The 17,324-nt window shown below is 44.9% G+C and overlaps 1 protein-coding gene across 1 annotated transcript; it reads right to left on the reverse strand.

Moving 5' to 3' along the window:
- Positions 1 to 5,646: 5,646 nt before the first annotated feature.
- CD8A (CD8 subunit alpha) lies at positions 5,647 to 11,197 on the reverse strand. The gene is made up of 6 exons (XM_053940433.1): positions 11,152 to 11,197; positions 10,218 to 10,586; positions 9,535 to 9,621; positions 9,022 to 9,138; positions 7,991 to 8,021; positions 5,647 to 5,711 (listed from the first exon to the last, which is right to left on the reverse strand). The coding sequence occupies exons 1-6, from the start codon at positions 11,195 to 11,197 to the stop codon at positions 5,666 to 5,668; spliced, it is 696 nt and encodes a 231-aa protein (XP_053796408.1). The 3' UTR covers positions 5,647 to 5,665.
- Between the last annotated feature and the right edge of the window lie 6,127 nt (positions 11,198 to 17,324).

Here is a 17,324-nt window from a genome sequence, read left to right on the forward strand (position 1 = left end):
CAAGAATTTTTTGACCAAGCTTATATAAAGTTTAACTTATGGGTGCTTTGAAAGTAATGGATGTTTATAAACTTGATTTTCATAGCAGCAGCTTGTTCGTAGAGTCAGTTAAATGTCTATTAATAGAATTGGATTTTAATTTTTGTAAATGCCTGAAATAGGAAATGTATTGCAATGTGTTCTTGTGGTGTTTCAGGTCTGACTTGTGTTATAAAGCATTATCAAAACTTCAAAAGAGTAGGAAATGAAAGTAGCACATAGCCTTTTTAAACTTCACAGGTATTGTTCATTTTTGGTTGTCATTTACACAAAGTTCATATTCTCACCTCCTGTTAGTACTCTGGATGTTCGTCTGCTTTCTGAAGTATTTTTTAATTAAGTCTTTTCCTGCTGTGACCTCAGCACTGCACATTGCAACTAGGCATGGATGACCTAACAATCTTCCCTCCTAAAAGCAGTGTTCCTCTATGGAAGCATTGATTTCAGTCTCCCCCTGTGGGGAAGCTGAAGTGGATGCTGTGTATTCCCAGTAATGAGTCAGAGCTTCTGATCTCTGTTAGCTTAGACCTGTCTCCATCCTGTTGCTTTGAATCTTTATTCTTGACACTTCACAGGATGGCTGCTGCTAAAATTCAAGGTTGAAGTTACTTATCACTCAGAGCCAACTTGCCAAGGTAAAGGCAGTAAGTTTGGGTTAGAATTCCTTGCAAGGTTGGTTTGCCCACTGCAAGGTACAGTTTTTCTTTCTGTGCTTATCACTTCAGAGGTTGATGTGTCTCTTGGGCAGGGAGGGATAACATGGTCCTTAATCCATCTCAACCCCTGCTCCTTTCCTTTTGTGAATAGGAGACTGAAGTGTAGGGAAAGAAGCTTTTGAAACTAAATTAAAAAAAAAAATAGTCTGGCAGCAATGATTTGTAGTGAGTAAAGCTGTAATATGGTGTTACATCACTACTGTGAGTTTAATTGAGGTCTTAATATGTAAAAAGGAAAAGAGTGGTTTACAAAAATGTGCATATGTGAGATGAGAGTAACTTAATCTTTCTTCATGACTTCAAGTTTGCATTAAGTTAGCAGTCCTGTAGAGAAATACAGGACTGGAGCTGTTCACAGCCTCCTGTAAGCTCTTACTGAGTCCTGCTGGGTCTGCTTGTAGGAACTGGGGTTTCAGATCACACTAACTTGTACTAATTTTTACAGGACAGCTGTATCTGTGTTTTCAAATGCAAAAGCCCTGGAAGTGGTGTCTAGTTGCTATTCCACTTCAGAACTTTTCACTTTCTAGAGGGTGTTTTAAAACAGCAGTGCAGACTGGAACAAAGACTGGTGGGTGCTGTGACCTGGGCTGCAGTGAGCAAACCTTCCCTGAGTTTGGCCTTTGAAAGGAGATCCCCTTTTCTCCTGCATCTCCTCTGCCTGGTGTTTATTTTCAGACCTGGTGACAACCAACAACCTGGTTGTTAGTTTCTTTCTTCTTACTAAGCATCAGGTTATGGCTAGGACTTTTCCTTTGGCTAGAGAAAAGGGATGGGGATGGTGCAAATAATGTTTCAGTTCAAGGCTTTGAGCATCATCCATGAGACATTTGCCTGTGGGGAGAGGAAATAAATATATGAAGGTAGCTGTTTTGACTGACAATTTTTTCCCCTCAGAACTGAGAACAAACCCAGTATTTTCCAAGGTCTCTAAGTCACGTGGAAGGTTTCCAGGAATGTGGAACACAAACAGATGTGGTTGATCTCCCATGGCAAAAATTTACACATATTCAATTCATTCAGCACAGCTCAGGATGGGAATCTGGTGATGGACAGGTTGTGCTGACCCTGCATGTTTTAATGTCAGATGAATCAGAAGGAAGAAACCCACTTACAGGAAGGTTGTGTTCCACTGCCTATTTACTCTTCTTCCAGAGGTTTCTGTACTCGTTTTCCCTGCCTTAATTTGCTTTTCTCTGTTGAATGCTGCAGAAGCAGCAGCAAGGGCATGGTTTTGGGGTGGCTTCCAAGCACTTGCACAAAATGCACCACAGAATTAGTCTGAGGAGTCTGGGAGGAGCTTAGGTTACTTGCCTGTGACAGATGATCATCAATTACAGGCTTGGACAGACAAAGTGACTTTAACTGACCAGTTCAGTTACTTGCTCTGATGGGGTAATCTTGGCTGTATTATGTGTCTGGAGTTTATTTATCAAAATCCTTTCTCGCTCAGAAAAGTTCCCTGAATAAGTGAAGCTCTGTATGGTGTAAAAGCAGGGATCTGTCAACAAATTCTGGATGCTCTGTGTTTTGGGGGCATCTGATGCCTTCCTCATCTTCATAGGCTTTTTCAACTACTATTTTGTACTCTTTTTTTCCCTTTATTAGTTGAGGTTATGCTTAAATTGTGCAACAGCTCTTGCTCTCCCCACCATTAACTCCTGGGTTATTTGTCTTTAGCCCGTCAGATCCTGAGTTATGAGCTACTCCCTTTTTAGTTTGGAGCAAGCGTGCAATTAAGTAACCACCAGCCTCTGAACAAATGCATTCCTTGTGCTCCTCTTTGAATGTCATTCTCCATGCCAGCCTCCAGTTTGTCCTGTGTCAGCCTGTGACAGCTTCCAGCCTCTGCAGCCTGCTCAGTCAGCTCACTGTGGAGCTGGAACCTCTTCCATGTGCTGTAACCAGAAGCTGTCAGATCTGTAGGGCCTGTCCAACAACAGCTTCCTGCATGCACAAACAAGCACCCTTGAGCTGCTTCTCTGCACTCCAGCTCAGCCAGACCTCCTCTTTTTATTGGTGCAAGCAGCAGTCCAGGCTCCTTGCCCAGACATTGCCACTCAACCACAAACCCAGCCAGTTTGCCCTGAGCTTGCATGATTTGCTAGAGGTGTACACATGCAGGGCTGGAGTTGCTCTTGGCACTTCCCTTCTCACTACTGCACTGATATTTGCAATTGCTTCTTAACATTTTAGTGCAAGTGCAAGATTTTAGGTTTAAATGCAAGGTGCAGTGCTGGGTGCAGCTGAGCTGGAACACAAGCTGAGCGAGGGACTGTGTGGAAGGAAGAGCTGGCAAAGGAAAGTCAGTGTTGCTTTGGAGAGCTGTGCTGGGTCACTGCTTGTGCTGGAGGCATCTGTGGTGAAGTCAGTCATTTTTGGGGTATTCAGTGAGAAACTGGGGCAGTGACCACAAAAGGGTTTGTTTTGGTGCTCACCCCAAGCTGTTCTGCTCCTCTCAGCCTTCTGACCTGCTGCAGAGAGGATTGTGCTGCTTTTGCAGCCAAGGTGGAATCAGAGCAGTTCAGTGCAGAGTATTGGGTGTGTTTGTAGAACATAATAAAATTTAAGGTGCTCAGTGATAGAAAACCTTGTGTAAGAAGAGACAGAAGGAGAAGTTTTACCCCCCGGGTATCTTGGGATGGACAGCAGTCCACAAACATGCAGGATCTCACTGAAAATCCACAGCTGGATTTGCTTTCCAACTCCCTTCCCTTATAGGCTTGTGCTAACTCATGATATCTGTTACAGTGCTACTAAAGGTCAAAAATGGGAAGATTTCACTGTGCAGTGGATTTGGAGCTGTTCAGGGGGGCTGTGCAGCCCCTTCACTGGGAGGGGCAAGGAGAACCTTTCCACTGAATCCAAGATATAGGACTGACTAGTTAAAGGGAAGGAAAATATTGAACCAAAACCACTGACTTTGAGGTGGGCTCAGTAATTGTGGAGGGAGAGGCAGAATCACCTCATGCAGCAAAGGGCAGCTGGAGGGGTGGCTGCAGCACCACCTGCACTGGGAAGGGAGCTTGATCTCATGAGTGGTTCTAGAGGGGAGGGAGAAGAGTGGAAAAAAAGAGGTTTAAAAGTTAATGTTCATAGGGAGCTTATGACTTCAGAGAAGCTGGGAAGATGTAATGTCCCTGAGAAGACACTGGGCTTAAAAGTGATCAGGTGTGTTCTGAAATAACAAACAACCCCTCTGAAACAAATAAAAATTCCCAGAGCAAACAGATCCTGCTTCTATTTCTTCATCTGTTGGAAGAGGATTTGGGTGTGGGGGTCAGTACCAGAGCAGGAGCACACTGCCCTTCTGCCTGGGCTACAGGAACATGGTGTGATGTGTAACGTGAAAAAGTGGATATGAGAATATGAGGAAAGACCTACAGCTTTTTGGCAGAAACACTTTGAGTTATAGCTTTTTAAGTGAAAACTTTTATCTGACACTAATTCAATAAGAGACGAATTCAATAATTAAATTGATCTCATAGCCTCAGTGTTGGGGCTTTTCTGTTATTTTTATCTTCATAGTGTGTGTAGTTCTGTGGAGTTGCCATTCAGCATTTGCCTGCTATTGTTTAGATACACTTATCTACTCCTGAATTTTTTTCTTTTAATTCTTACAAACAAGTAAGTTTGGAAGAACTTTGTTTTTCTTTTATTTTCTCTCCTTCCCATCTTGTTTACAGAGGAGGAGACTATCAAAGTGTTTCTTCCACTCTTTTTTTGGCCAGGTTTTTATCAGCCCCGTGACAAGAATTCCAGAGTACCAACAGACTCTTTATCTCAGACACCTTCTTGGCAGTTTTCTGGGATGTGGGAGTGTTACTGGGCCCATCAGCAAATCCCTGGAAAGATACCTTTAGATGATTTTAGGCTGTGGTAAGCTGGAAGCTGAAGTCTGCACTCTAATGCTCAGGATGATGTATTAATCACTGGCTTTTCCCTTAGCCAAGACTTTTTCAACCCCTTGTTTATTATCTTCCTGAAGGATTTTAGCTTTTCTAAGACTAGGAACCGAAGAAAGAAAGAAATAATAGTCATTAATCTGATTAGAATAATTTTATTTTATGTCTCAGTTCTTAAGTTGTAAGTATACTAAGGAAATATTTACATGAAATACAGATCTGAAAAAGCAAAACTTACAGTAGTCCATAACATGTCCCCAGAATATCAACATGTTAAACATCCTGCTTAACCAAAACAATTTTTTTTAAAATCACTCAGGCATTTCCCTCAGAAAGAAAGCAAATCCCACTTTCCTTACTCAGGACAAACTCCTGCAGAAAAAGGTGGATCAGGGGTAGCAGCAGAACAAGGACAGTGTGAGGGGAACAGTGAACCTTAGCCCCCAGGACTGTAAAAACCTCAAAAGTAAGGCCATTAATCCATTCTTAGCTTCTCAATGCAGTCTTCTATTCCATTACATGAAACAATAAAAGCCCTAGGAGAGAGGCACCACAACAAGATGTGTTGAGTGAGGATAATGATTTTTAAGGCTTTGTGTAGCAAATTCCACCTCTGGCTGCATTTTGGGAGGAAATTGCACACAGCCTTGAGCAAAGGTCCAGCTTGTGTCTTTATTTCTCATCAGCTTCTCACTGAGCTGTGTCAGCATCAGGATTGGCCTGGCTCTTGTGCCTGAGCCCTGTCCCTGGGAACAGAGGTGGCCTTTGGCCCTGGGCATTGCCTGGAGAAGCTCAGGGTTTGGAAGGAGCTGTGCTTTACCCTGCAGTTCACAGGGCGCTGCTGCTCCTTGTCCCTGTGTCTGTGCTCCCTCTCGTCTCTCAAACCTGTCAGGGCACAGTGGCTGAGGTGCCAGTGGCGTTGTGGATAACACAGGAGATGGATTTCTGTGCTGGCAGCTCCCGGGAGAAGATCCAGAAGTCAGAGGGAGCAGATGCTGGTCTGTGTTAGTTTGGTGTCCTGGGTTTCGTGGGGGGCTTCCCATTTGCAGGTCTGGAGAGAGAGGAGGGTTTGGTTTACTCAGATGGGAGAGGAGCAAGAAGGCAATTAAGGCTCCTTTAGCCTTGGGCTGCAGCCAGAGACCTCCAAGAGGAGGCTGCAAAGTGTTCCTAAATCCTCTTTGTGCAAGTGAAAGGTTTGCCTCCATTTCAAGCAGTGACAGATTACAGAAGGATATTCTCAAGATACACTGATGGTCAATTCTTACATTAATTAAAAAATAAAGTGGGCTTTTTAAATTTAGCTCTGACTTCTGCACACTCCTGCCTTCTCATTAAGCCTTTCTCTACATTCAGAAAAGAATGAAGAAGGAAGAGGTAAGGGTTTGTGGGGTTGTTTTTTTTTTTTTTTTTGAGTTAGGGTATTATAATTTCAGAGAGATTTTTTCTTGTTGGAACATGTTGCCTGCAGAGAAGTTTGAAAGGAGGCTTTCCAGACAGCCAATGTGCACCCAAAATAATACAAATGACTGCTCTCCATCAACTGAGTGTTTTATGCTGACCTAATGAGTTGGGGATTTGGCACCCCTTTTCAGGGAAGATTAATTGGTGGTGGAAAATGAATCCTGCTGCTGCCAGCAAGGATGGCAGGCCAGATGCTGGGGTGCTTTGTAAGGGAGTGAATTGCACTGATAACTTCCAAAGAGCTTCCTTTCACTAAGCAGGAGCTGCTCAGAGCAGCAGGAATTTCCAGAGCAGCAGGAATTTCCTCTCTAAATCAAAACTGAAATATGGTACAATAGCTAAAACCAGAGCTCTGTCAAGTTTAGGGCTGCTGAAGGAGAGCCATCCTTGAGGAGGTGATTTCCTGAGGCCCCACTGCTTCAGGGCAAATTGGGAGAGCTCTGCAGGGTGTTTTTCTCCCCACAGAGACAGAACATCCTTGCACAGAGCTGGCAACAGGGGTTGAGATAAGTGAAAAATGCAAACAATCTCCTAAACAAGGCTGCATGAAGAGCTCTTCCTTATCATTTCTCCCCTGGAAAGGCAGACAAGGACCAGGAAAGTGCTGGGTGTGATAAATATCCCCTGTGAAAGTGACAGTCTGTTCCATTTTACAGACAGTTCAAAAAATGCAACCTGCCTTTAAAGGAAAAATAAATTTGTAGGGATCCATTTCCTACTAATGTTGGGGAGGGACTGTATTGATTTAGAGAACTAAAAGGCAATTACCTCTTGTACTAAAAAACCCATGGATGTATAACAGGGAACAGGAATTTATCTGATTTAAAAGATGCTTTGATTGGCAAAGAATGAGGCTCCAGAGGTGTGAACATGCTGTGCAAAGTGTCTTGGCAACCCAGCTGTTCCAAGCTCTAGCCCAGCCCTGGTTGCCCTTGAGCAGTAGTGGGGACTTCTTGGTGTCTCTCTTGCCACAAGCCCCAGGGTGCACAAAGCTAGCAAAAGTGGTTTCCTTCCGAGCAGAAGTGACTAAACCAGCTGCAGGGAGGTCGATTTTCAGAAGCAGAATGTGTGTGGGCAAAAAGCATTTCCTCTTCCAAACCAGGAAATTGCAATTCTCATTCTGATCGTGTTTTCCTGGTGACTCAGGGTGAGGGGTGGGTTGGGGAGGCAGGAGGGAAAGCATAAAGAAAAGGTTCCTGTGTGCCCTAGAAACTGGGTTACCCCTCATCTACTCCTGTCTGCTCTGGTGTTTCTGAGGAGAGTCCTGTGAGGCTGCAGCAGCCTCTCTGCTGCTGTTCCTTAGTGCCTGTTGGGGAAACAGAGGCAGGAAGCCTGGTGCTGTTGGTCCCAAAATGGTGCAGAGGGGGATTTGGGGTGCAGGAACTTACATGTAAACCACGGGGACATCTGAATATGCAGTAATGAAATCAAGTGAACGATCTGGGGAGGGGAAGGGATGAAATATGGTCACCCCCAGGCTCAAGTTGGGAATGGTGCATTGGAAGCACAGAAATGTGGTTAGTTATGAGCACTGGGTGATGCACAAAGCTTTTGGGCTGCCACAAACACCTCCTGTCTTTGTCTTTTGTATCTGCTGCTGGGTCAGAGCTCAGTGATTTGAGTGACTTAATAGTTGAAAAACCAAACAAAAATCCCAAACAGACAAAAAAAAACCCAAACAAAACAAAAAATAGAGAACAGGAGAACCTTCTGTTCTGTTTTTGCCCTTAAGTCATTGCTCAGGCTCCTACCAGCCATCTTTTATCAGGTGAAGAATTTTTAGGTTGCTTTTTGGCACCTGCCTCCTTTATCTCTTGAGGGTGAGATGTTGCCAAGTTGAAGAGAAAAATGCCAGTGCCTGTCACTCACCTCTTACACCTGCATCTTCGTCTTCTGGTTTCTAAGAAAAGAGAGAAAATGTTTTAGTTCAAAGGTGCCAAGTGACAGCTCAGGAAAGAAACACTCCAGTGAGGTGGGGCTGGTGCTCCCCTGTAGCTGATATCTTTAATAATGGATAAACCCAGCCTGGTTTGGAGGAAATTCATGCCAGGGAGTGGTGCTGCAGCTCATGTTACCCCAGTAATCCACTTAAATATTTTAATGAATAAATCTTTAAGGTGAGTAGCAGCAGCAGGGTCAGCCTGGGGACACCAAGAGTAAATTATTTCTGTTTGCTGTCTCTCTCCAGTGACTTTAGCACGTTGCTGAAAATCCCTCAGCAGCAATAATTTCTGCAGCAGGTGAGTGGCAGTGATGCCCATGTCACATGCACCCAAGGTAACGATGCTCTTCCCCATTTTAGCCTCTGTGCTGTTACTTTGGGGTAGATTCAGCAAAATAAAATGTCCAGGTAAAAGTTTTACTAAGGTAAAAATCCATCCTGAAGGGCTTGGAAACTGCTGCAGAAATTAACCACAGCTGAGGGCTTTCCCCTGATCATAAGGTAATGAAGTTTCTCATCTGGTTCCAGCTCGAGCTGCTGCTGGAACTCTCAGCATTTGCTGGAGCATATTTTACTCTGTTAGGTCAGAATGTTTCAGGCTCTGGGGCTTTAACCTCTGACACACTCGTTTATGAGCCAAGACAGTTAATAGAGTAAGTACTGTCTCTTTCTAATCTATTTTTCTTCCTTGAAAGTCTTTTCCAACATAAATAATTTCCTGATTATGGAAATAATCAGGAAATAATATGTGATTCTAAGTTGATAATTCTTTCTCATCCTAATCCTACCGATGAGGAATAAAATACAGACACTGATTTTAACAGTGGTCCTTGTCTTGCATTGGCTGTGTTCTGATTATTTGCTGCCTCCCAAAACTGCCAAAACATCCATCTCCCTGAGGGCAGGGCTGTGGTCTCAGGCCAGAGATGGATCTAGAGAGGGTTGTGGAGAGCCTTACGTTGACACAGCACGATGGTGATCACCAGGGCGATGAGGAGCAGGAGGCAGGCACCTGCCAAGGGGACCCAGATGAAGATGTGACAGGGGAAATTCAGATCTTCCTGCATTCTTCCCTCTGCAGGAAGAGAGAAGAAGATGGAATGTCCACCAAGTACTCATGGCCAGTGTTACAGACAGTTCTGGTGTCAGCATTTTCCTGGTGACTCGAGGGAGGATATGTGGGCAAAAGTTTTCTCATGTTTCCTGCTGAGGTTAAAAGCAGCCCCAGCCCCCAAGGCTCTACCCACCCTCCCCATATTCCTGGTGTGCCCAGGCATGCTCGTGCTTTTTATGTCGTATTTAGCCCTTCTTAAGTTGAATGAAATATTGGAATTTAATCCTCGCATCTGTGAAAAAGAAGCTCCATGGATTTTCTCTCTCCCTCCCCATCCCAAAATGCCTGCAGGATCCCCCTTGGCATCAATGGACCAGAGTCCAGCCCTTCCCCTCTCCCTCCCTCCATTGAGGTTACCTGGATCTGGAGTCTTGAGCTTGGAGTCCTCAGTGATGCCACGCTTGGAGGTGGGTCCACATGTGGTGGGTGCCACTGTGGTGGTGACTGCAAGTGAAATGGATGAATTCAGCATGTAGGGAAATACAATAAAACAGATCTCCTGCCCTTCTGCTCTCCTGCCCAGGCACGGCTGTTCCTGTGCACAGGTAAGGCCTCAGCTCTGGGGGAGCTTCATAGAGCCAGGTTTGGATGAGGTCTCCCTAAAGAGGATCTCCCAAGAGCCAAGAGAGAGCTGCAGCCTGCTTGTTTCTCATTTTCTGACACCATCCTCACAAGGCCTGAGCCCCCTGAGCTTGGTGGTACTTTTAGGACCTGCATGTGCTGAGGAAGGAGGGGGTGGTGGTGGACTTTGCTTTAATCTTCTCCCTTCAGAGCCACGGGTGGGGTGGGGAAGTGGGGATGGGGAGATGATGCTGGCTCTGCCCAACTGTGTTTGCCTTTGGGCAGAAGCAGTGCCAGGAGGAGAGATGGGAAGCAGGGAGCCTCTGGCAGGAGGACCAGTGAGTTGGTCACAGGATGCCTTGGGCAAGCAAGCAGGGAAATGGGGTTTGTGGGAGGGATGGCTGGTTAAAAAGGGCACGGGCAGGAGGTGCTGGGCATTTTGGTAGGGCTGAGCGAGGCTGGGTGAAGGTGTTGCTGACCTGGAAGGAAGGCATGCTGGCCAGGGCTGAAGTACAGCATTTGGTTCAAATTCATCACGCAGAAATAGGTCCCCTCATCCTGTGGTGTGAAAGATTTCACTACCAACCGATAGATTGTGTTGTGTTTGCTCGCCTCAAAGCGAGGGGATGATGATGTTTTCTGATTCTCCCCAAATGTGGTTCGGGATACAGAACTGATGAAGACAATGAAGTGAAGGGTCCCATGCTTGTCCTGGCGGATCCAGGATGCACCATGGCTCTTGTCAGTGTGACACTCCAGCTCCAGCTTCTGTCCTACCCGGAGCCGGGTGATGTCCTTGGGAGACCTGACCTTTATCTCAAGTGCCTGGCCATAAATCCCAGGGCAGCCTGCAGGAGAAAAATCCTTGCTGGAACCACTTGGGAAGAGTCAAAGGGCTCTCTGAGGAAACCTCCCTCCCTCCCTGTCCAGAGGCTGGAAGTACAAATGGAAAGGGAAGACCTCACTGCCTGGATGAAGTGAAGGTTTTCTTGGAGTCCTTGCTGGGATGGTGCATGGAGGGTGCTCAGCAGTCAGCCACCTGGGTTTGAAAGATGGGTGCTGCCCTTCCAGCACCTTCTCAGGGACATTACACCTTCTCAGCTTCTCTGAAAATTACTCTCTTTGCACTTCTTGCAAAGTCTCTTTTTTTTCCACCCTTCTCCCTCCCCTCTAGAACCACTCATTGGATCAATCTCCCTTCCCAGTGCAGGTGGTGCTGCTGCCACTCCTCTGGCTGCCCTTTGCTGCGTGAGGTGATGCCACCCTTCCTTCTAAATTTACTGAGCACACCTCAAAGCCTTTTTGGTTTGCTTTTTACCCCCTTTGTTATTTAACCCAATGCCTTGGATTCAGTGGAAGGGTTTCCTTGCCCCTCCCGGTGAAGGGGCTGCACAGCCCCGTGTCCATACTCACAGAATCCCAGAGTGAGCAGCAGGAGCAGGGCAGGAGATGTGTCCATCTTCTCCTGGGGTGTCTGTGCTTGGGGCTGGTGCAGCACAGCTGAGAAGAACTTTGTCACTTGGCTTGGGAGGCTCTGCCACTCTTTGGGGAGGATGTGATGTCATCAGGACCCTCTTGGGTAAGGAGGTGATGCTCGGCATCTGCGGCGTAACAGGGAAAAAAGATTCCTGAAGAAATTAGCCTCTTGTCCACAGTTTATATATCCTCATCAGTTCTAAATGGTGCCTCAAGGCTTTTTCCTGGATGCCTTCTCTAGAGATCCAGAGTGATGCTGCTCATGGCTGAGGTAGGATCAGCCACCACAGCCTGCTGTCCCCAGCCCTCTGGGGATCCACAGCAGCTCCAGCTCAGCAGAAGTTATGGATGAGTCCCATGCTTTTGATGCAGGCTGCACTTTGCTTTTCTTGGCAGGGATTCTGCCTCCTTCTCCTTAGCCCACTCAAGGGGTCTCATGTGGATGGCAGAGCCCACACTACTCTGTTACCCAGCAAGTGAGACACAGGTGTTTCATGGCATAGATATACAGATCATTTATCTCCAAGCACACGTGCTGCTGGCACACAGCTGGGTTCTTCAGGGGCTTGATTGTTCTCTTTGCAATTCTTCTTTGCTTAATTCTTCTTTGCAATTGCAAATCTCTTCATGCAGGGCAGGTGGTCTGTGAGCAGAAACCTCATCTGAGTGCCCAATGTCCAGTGTGTGCTTTGCTTTTTGTTTGTTTTAACAACTCGTGGCTCTCTTCTCTCACCACAGGTGCTTCCTCTCTGCCAAAATAATCCCCTTGTGTGCCTCAATGGCCCTTGCTGCTGCCTCCAGTTGACCACTCGCTCATGGGGATGGGTGATGCTTCCTTGAGCTTTAAAAACACACATCAACAACAGTTTCACCAGCCTGTGAGGGGCTGGGCTGGTGTCTGATTTCTTTATTTCTTCCTGGCCTTCCTGTTGATTTTTTTTCTTCTATATGCCTTTTTTTTTTCTTCTTCCATTACCCCTCTGCAAAGAAGGCCCCTTTTCCCTGGATCTGTCAGAAAGTAGGTGCTGCTGGGTTTCTGGGCCCCATTTCTACTGGAGCTCAGAGCTGAATCACTGAAAACAGTTTAGGAACTGGATTTATTTCTCTGGTCTTTGATGTGTGTTGATGAGTGAAGAGAGCTGTTAGGCCTGCTGAGATATGTGAAATTCATGCTTTTGTTAGGCTGGGAGACTTGTGATGTCTACCTTAAATAAAGCAAATAAAAGTAAAATGGAAATGAATGGCCAATGAGGATGGGATAAAAAATTCATCAGTTCTAGGTTCTCACTCTGCTGTAGCGTGAGCACGCAGTGCATGTCCTCAGAGATGTGGTGGTGGGTGTGCTGGCAGAACCTGTACAATTAAAGGCTCATCCAGGAAGGGCTACTGCCTTTCTTAATAGGGATATCTAATTTCTTTCTTGTCTCTGACAAATAGGAAATTTTATATGAATCAGTCCATGGTACCAAACCAGTGCCCAGGTATTCCTCTCCTCTGTGGAGGTGTCCTTGATCTCGGTCTTCTTTGCTCACAGGTCGAGCTGATTTCCAGGCAAGGCCACCTTTTCCCCTGCTAATGAATATATCATTTAAAGGCAAGGCAAAAGCTTGTTGTCATTGGAGATATGGCTGCAGGAGGACAGTCACACATCCCTTTTTTGCTGACTTCTGTGATGAGGTGATGTGTAGTACAAAGCTATTTCTATTTTGCATAGCGACAAAGAAGAAAAAATAAAGTTGCAGTGACAATCATTTGTTTAGGAAAAGCTCCAGAACACAAGCAGGACCTCTAGGAAAAAGCTCTGATACAGAATCAACACTTGTATAAATAATTTAGATTGGTTAATATAAGTTTAATAGTGATGACCAACTCTAAAAGTGGGGAGAGAAGGTGGGGAATCAGATTAATTAAGGAATCTCCTTGATTTTTTTATGTTCTCCTTTGCCTGTTTGTCCTCTATACAGTATTTTAGATTAGGCTGTCATTGTTTGACTGAGGACTTAAGCCAAGTCAATGAACACTACCATTAATAACATATTTTATTAATAATTTAGTTAGTAATTTCTGTTGTAGTGTCACTGTTATGATATGAGTAAGGAAGAAGAAATAATACTCAGACAACCAGTTACTTCTGCAGAGCATCATATAAGAGAAGTCAGGACACCAGACAGGTTGATTAGAAAGTGGAAGAAATTTCTTTTTTCTCCCAAACTTAAAAAAGTTTTATTTTACTAGCAGCTAAGGTTATAGGACTCTGATTGCTGTTGAACTCCAACCTAAGTTGCTTATCTTTATATACTAGGGCCAGTCTAGATCTCTATTTAATTAATGACAAATAATTGGTAGAAGACAGGAGCAAGGACATAAGAGACAAAATCATGGAGGGATGAGAAGAGTAACAAGGATTCACTTGTTTTTGATTAGGGTTTAGCAGGGGGTGAATTTAAAATTAATTTTCTCTGCTTTCTTACATCCATTTGACAGAGAAGGAATGGGAAACGAGAGAGAGCTGAGGCACCAGAGCTGCAGAACATGCTGAGTTTTGGATATGTTTGATTTCTCAGTCGTTTTGTGGAAAGATCTCAGGGACTTTTTCATGGGGTAAGAAGCTCTTCAGTTTCTCAGTGCCAGTCATAGCAGACATTGCCTGGATGTGTCACAGTGTTGAGTGGCTGGAGTTCCTCTGGGGACACTGGAGTCACACTGCCATGGTCGGTGAACACAAAAGGAGCACCAAACTGACTGTGCTCTGACAGGTCCATTGTTCTGCTGCCCATGGTGTCTCCTAGTGCTCCAGAAGGACATCCCATTGCCAAGCAGTGATGCCACGTTCCTGAGGATGAGCAGGTGCTGTTGGATCCCTGAGAGGGGTCAGTGATGGCAATTGAGGGGTGACACCAGGCTGTCTTTGCCACAGCACCGCTGACTCTTCCTGTTCCTAACCCTTGAAGGATTGCATTAAATTTTTCAATTCCATTTTCATAATGAGGAATGGAAAGTTTCAATGAAGATTTCAAAATTTAGTTGCAAATTACAAGCATTGTTTTTCAAACAGAGGGAAAAATACCATGTTGAGGCTCTAGCACGCAGCTTTTCCGGTGTGAAGCTGTGGTTTATGAGCCCCTTGCTGCCCCCCTTTTCTTTGCAAAGCTGCAGCACTTAAAGGGGTTTGCAGAATGACAAGTGCAGCAATCACCCCCCAGGCACTCACACTATTTTTCCACTGCAGCCACATGTTTCCAATTTGGTGGCCAGTACTGCCCACTCCTCTGGGTACTCTCAGTGTGCACGTCACTTACCTTAAAATCCACAATGCAAGCCACAAACACTCCAGTGCTCTCACCTCTCCTTGGTGTAGCCCAGACCAGAGGGTGGAAAATCTCCATCATCTCCAGGCTTGTTGGTACCTCAGATGAAAGTTTGATAGGAGACCTGGATGTGTTGTGAATTTTCCTCGTGGGAAACTTCCTCTCCTGATCAGTAAATCAGCAATTTGTGATGGTGCCTTTTGGAGACTGGTGACAATGAACTCTGCCAGTGCCCCAGCTGCTCTTAACAGTGGACAAGCTGGTTTTCTGCCTCTTTAATCTAAATACCACACATTCAGACTAGAATTAAAAAACAAAACTAATGTTCTTCTAACTCTATATAGACTTAAGAAAAGGTAAATTTTCTGCTTGGCTCCAACATATATTTTTTTTTGTCTGAACTGTTCAAGTTGGTGAACTGGTCTCATTATGTCATTTCCAATTGTCACAATCAGATTTTTGTGGGGTTCAAGGCACTGTTTGATTGTTGTCCTCTGAGTTCAGCTCCCTGCCAGGGTCTCTTGGTGCAATCCCCATGGCTGATGTCTCCTGTCGCCACCAATCCAGAGCCTTGCCACATCTGGTCTCCTTCTTTGCTGGACACTGACCTTCTTCCCCAAAGACCTTGGGCAGGAAATCCTGGTGGAGATCTCTCAGGGAGTTTCTGGGTCCATGTGTGTGGTGCAGGAGGGCTTCCCCAGAGCAGGGTGTTGCTGTGCATCGTCACTGTTAAAATCTTTGAGAGGGAACTAATTCCCACAGCATCCCACAGCTAATGGGATGGAGGGAGGGTTCCCATTTCTGTTCTCCACCTCTCCTGCTGGCAGAGCTGGCAGGATGGAAACCCATGGCTTCCTGGAGACAACTTGCTTCATCCATTCTGTGGTCCTATTAATAGTGTTTTCTGGCTTATACAGCTTATTTCTTCTCAATTTTGCATTTATTTGTCAAAACCACAACCCCCACTGTTGAATTAGGCCTGTAAGATGCAACCCTCAGCCACAACACCCTGTTCAAAAGGGGCAGGGTGGGAGGGATGGTGGCATCAAAAAGCAGCAGCTGGTTTAATGTTCTCCTGCCATCAACAAAGCAAACTAGATTTGGTGTTATTTCACTTTTAACAGCCTGATCCCCACCAGTGCTGCAAGAGAAGTGTGTGATTACTCTTCCCATGCCTGTTCTCCTGCAGGCACCACTGCACTTCCTGTCAAATCATGTCTAAAACAAATCCTGCAAACCTTATTTTTAGGAACATTAATTTCTTTGTATTTATGTGTTGTAAATACAGAACTGCAGAAGTATTTTATAGAGACTGAAATTCAGAGTAGGTGATTGTGAAGTGTTGTATGAAAGGAAAACCAGCCCTGACTTGACTATAAAATTTGGATTAAGACAGGTACTACCATGGGTACAACTCCTTGCCCATCAGGAAAAGCAAATTGGATGCCAGCAGGTAGGAAGGAAATTAGATATAAAGCAGAGAACACAGCTTTGCCATTGCATGATCCAATGGTCTGGTCCAGAGCCAAGGCCTCAATGCTGTGTGTTGGTCTCACCCCTCATCTCACAGAGGGGACTCAAATAAGAAGTAGAGAACAAGAAAAGGTTCAGAGCAGGACAAAATGTAGGGCCAGAGGTCTGTCATGGATTTTGTGTGTCAAGCTAGGACTCTTCACCCTGAAAACCTGATTTAAATGGATTTACACTAAAGGTCTCCAGGGTAAGGGGTGTCCAGAAGGAAGTGGAGAGGGATAAATTACTCCCTGCCTTTTCCAATACAGAAAGTGAGGGGCAGCAGGTGAAGATGATGCTGGGTGAGGCTGAAAGCAAAAGAAATCCTCCACCCTGGGATGTCCCTGGCAAAGGACACTGTGGATGCAGAGCCTGGACAAATGCCTGGAAGAGAGGCTCATTGTGGGTTACTCAACAGACAGCAACAGGCTCAGGAAATGCATTTAGTTAAAAATAGACTGAATATTAAAGGACAGTGTCATATATGATTTTCTTGTCATTATTACTTAGCCATCTGCTCACAGCCAGTGTTGGAGACAGGACGGTTGTCTGGATGAGCCTTTGCTTTGAACCAAACCAGTCATTTTTATATTCTTAAATGTGAGATCTCATTACAATGTGTCATTTTAAGGAAGCCATTTGTTACAAAACTCCATTTCCTCTGAAACGCTATTAATTAATTAATTTTATTATTAATTATTAATTATTAATTAATTATTATTTAAGAAATAATTAAATAATAATTAATTAAATAATAATTAATTTAATAATTAATTAAACAATTAATTGTTAATTTTTATTTATTAATTTTCCAATTATCTCATTCTTTAATGCTGGACACTTTAATCTTCCTGAGCTGTTCACCCTGCACAAGGACATTTATCCCAACAACAGATCCTGTGGTTTTTCACAGGAGAACATTTATCCCCCTTGGAAAAGGGATAATGGCCAGGAAAGATGTTTGACTCTGGGCAACTACCTCAGTTTGTGTTCCAGCTTTAGGAAAGCAAGGAGTGACCCAGGTTTGGGGACCAGGAGAATTTACACAGAGGCAGCTTCCTTCCCCTGGCCTTTCTTTGGGGATGTCACCTTGGGCTCTGCACAGTGGGATGGGAGCCCTGTTTTTAATTGTGTCAAAATTATCCTGGCTATGGCAGTGATGGGTGTCAAATTAAAATGAAAGGACCTGAGGAAAGGCATCTATTTCAGTAATGGCTGTTCCACCACTGCTCTGACTCATTTCCTCCTGCATCCAGGTGACTTGAGACATGTACTTTAATAACAGGAATG

Source organism: Vidua chalybeata, chromosome 4 (assembly GCF_026979565.1).
Source record: "Vidua chalybeata isolate OUT-0048 chromosome 4, bVidCha1 merged haplotype, whole genome shotgun sequence".
In the NCBI taxonomy this organism is placed as follows: domain Eukaryota; kingdom Metazoa; phylum Chordata; class Aves; order Passeriformes; family Viduidae; genus Vidua; species Vidua chalybeata.

What these genes read in the sequence shown, in the direction of transcription:
- CD8A (XM_053940433.1), bottom strand. Translation starts at nt 11,197, where the DNA reads ATGGACACATCTCCTGCCCTGCTCCTGCTGCTCACTCTGGGATTCT. An exon ending in GCTGCTCACTCTGGGATTCT is followed by an intron (nt 10,587 to 11,151) that starts GTGAGTATGGAC and finishes TTTCTCCTGCAG; the next exon opens with GCTGCCCTGGGATTTATGGC. An exon ending in CCAGCATGCCTTCCTTCCAG is followed by an intron (nt 9,622 to 10,217) that starts GTCAGCAACACC and finishes TTTCACTTGCAG; the next exon opens with TCACCACCACAGTGGCACCC.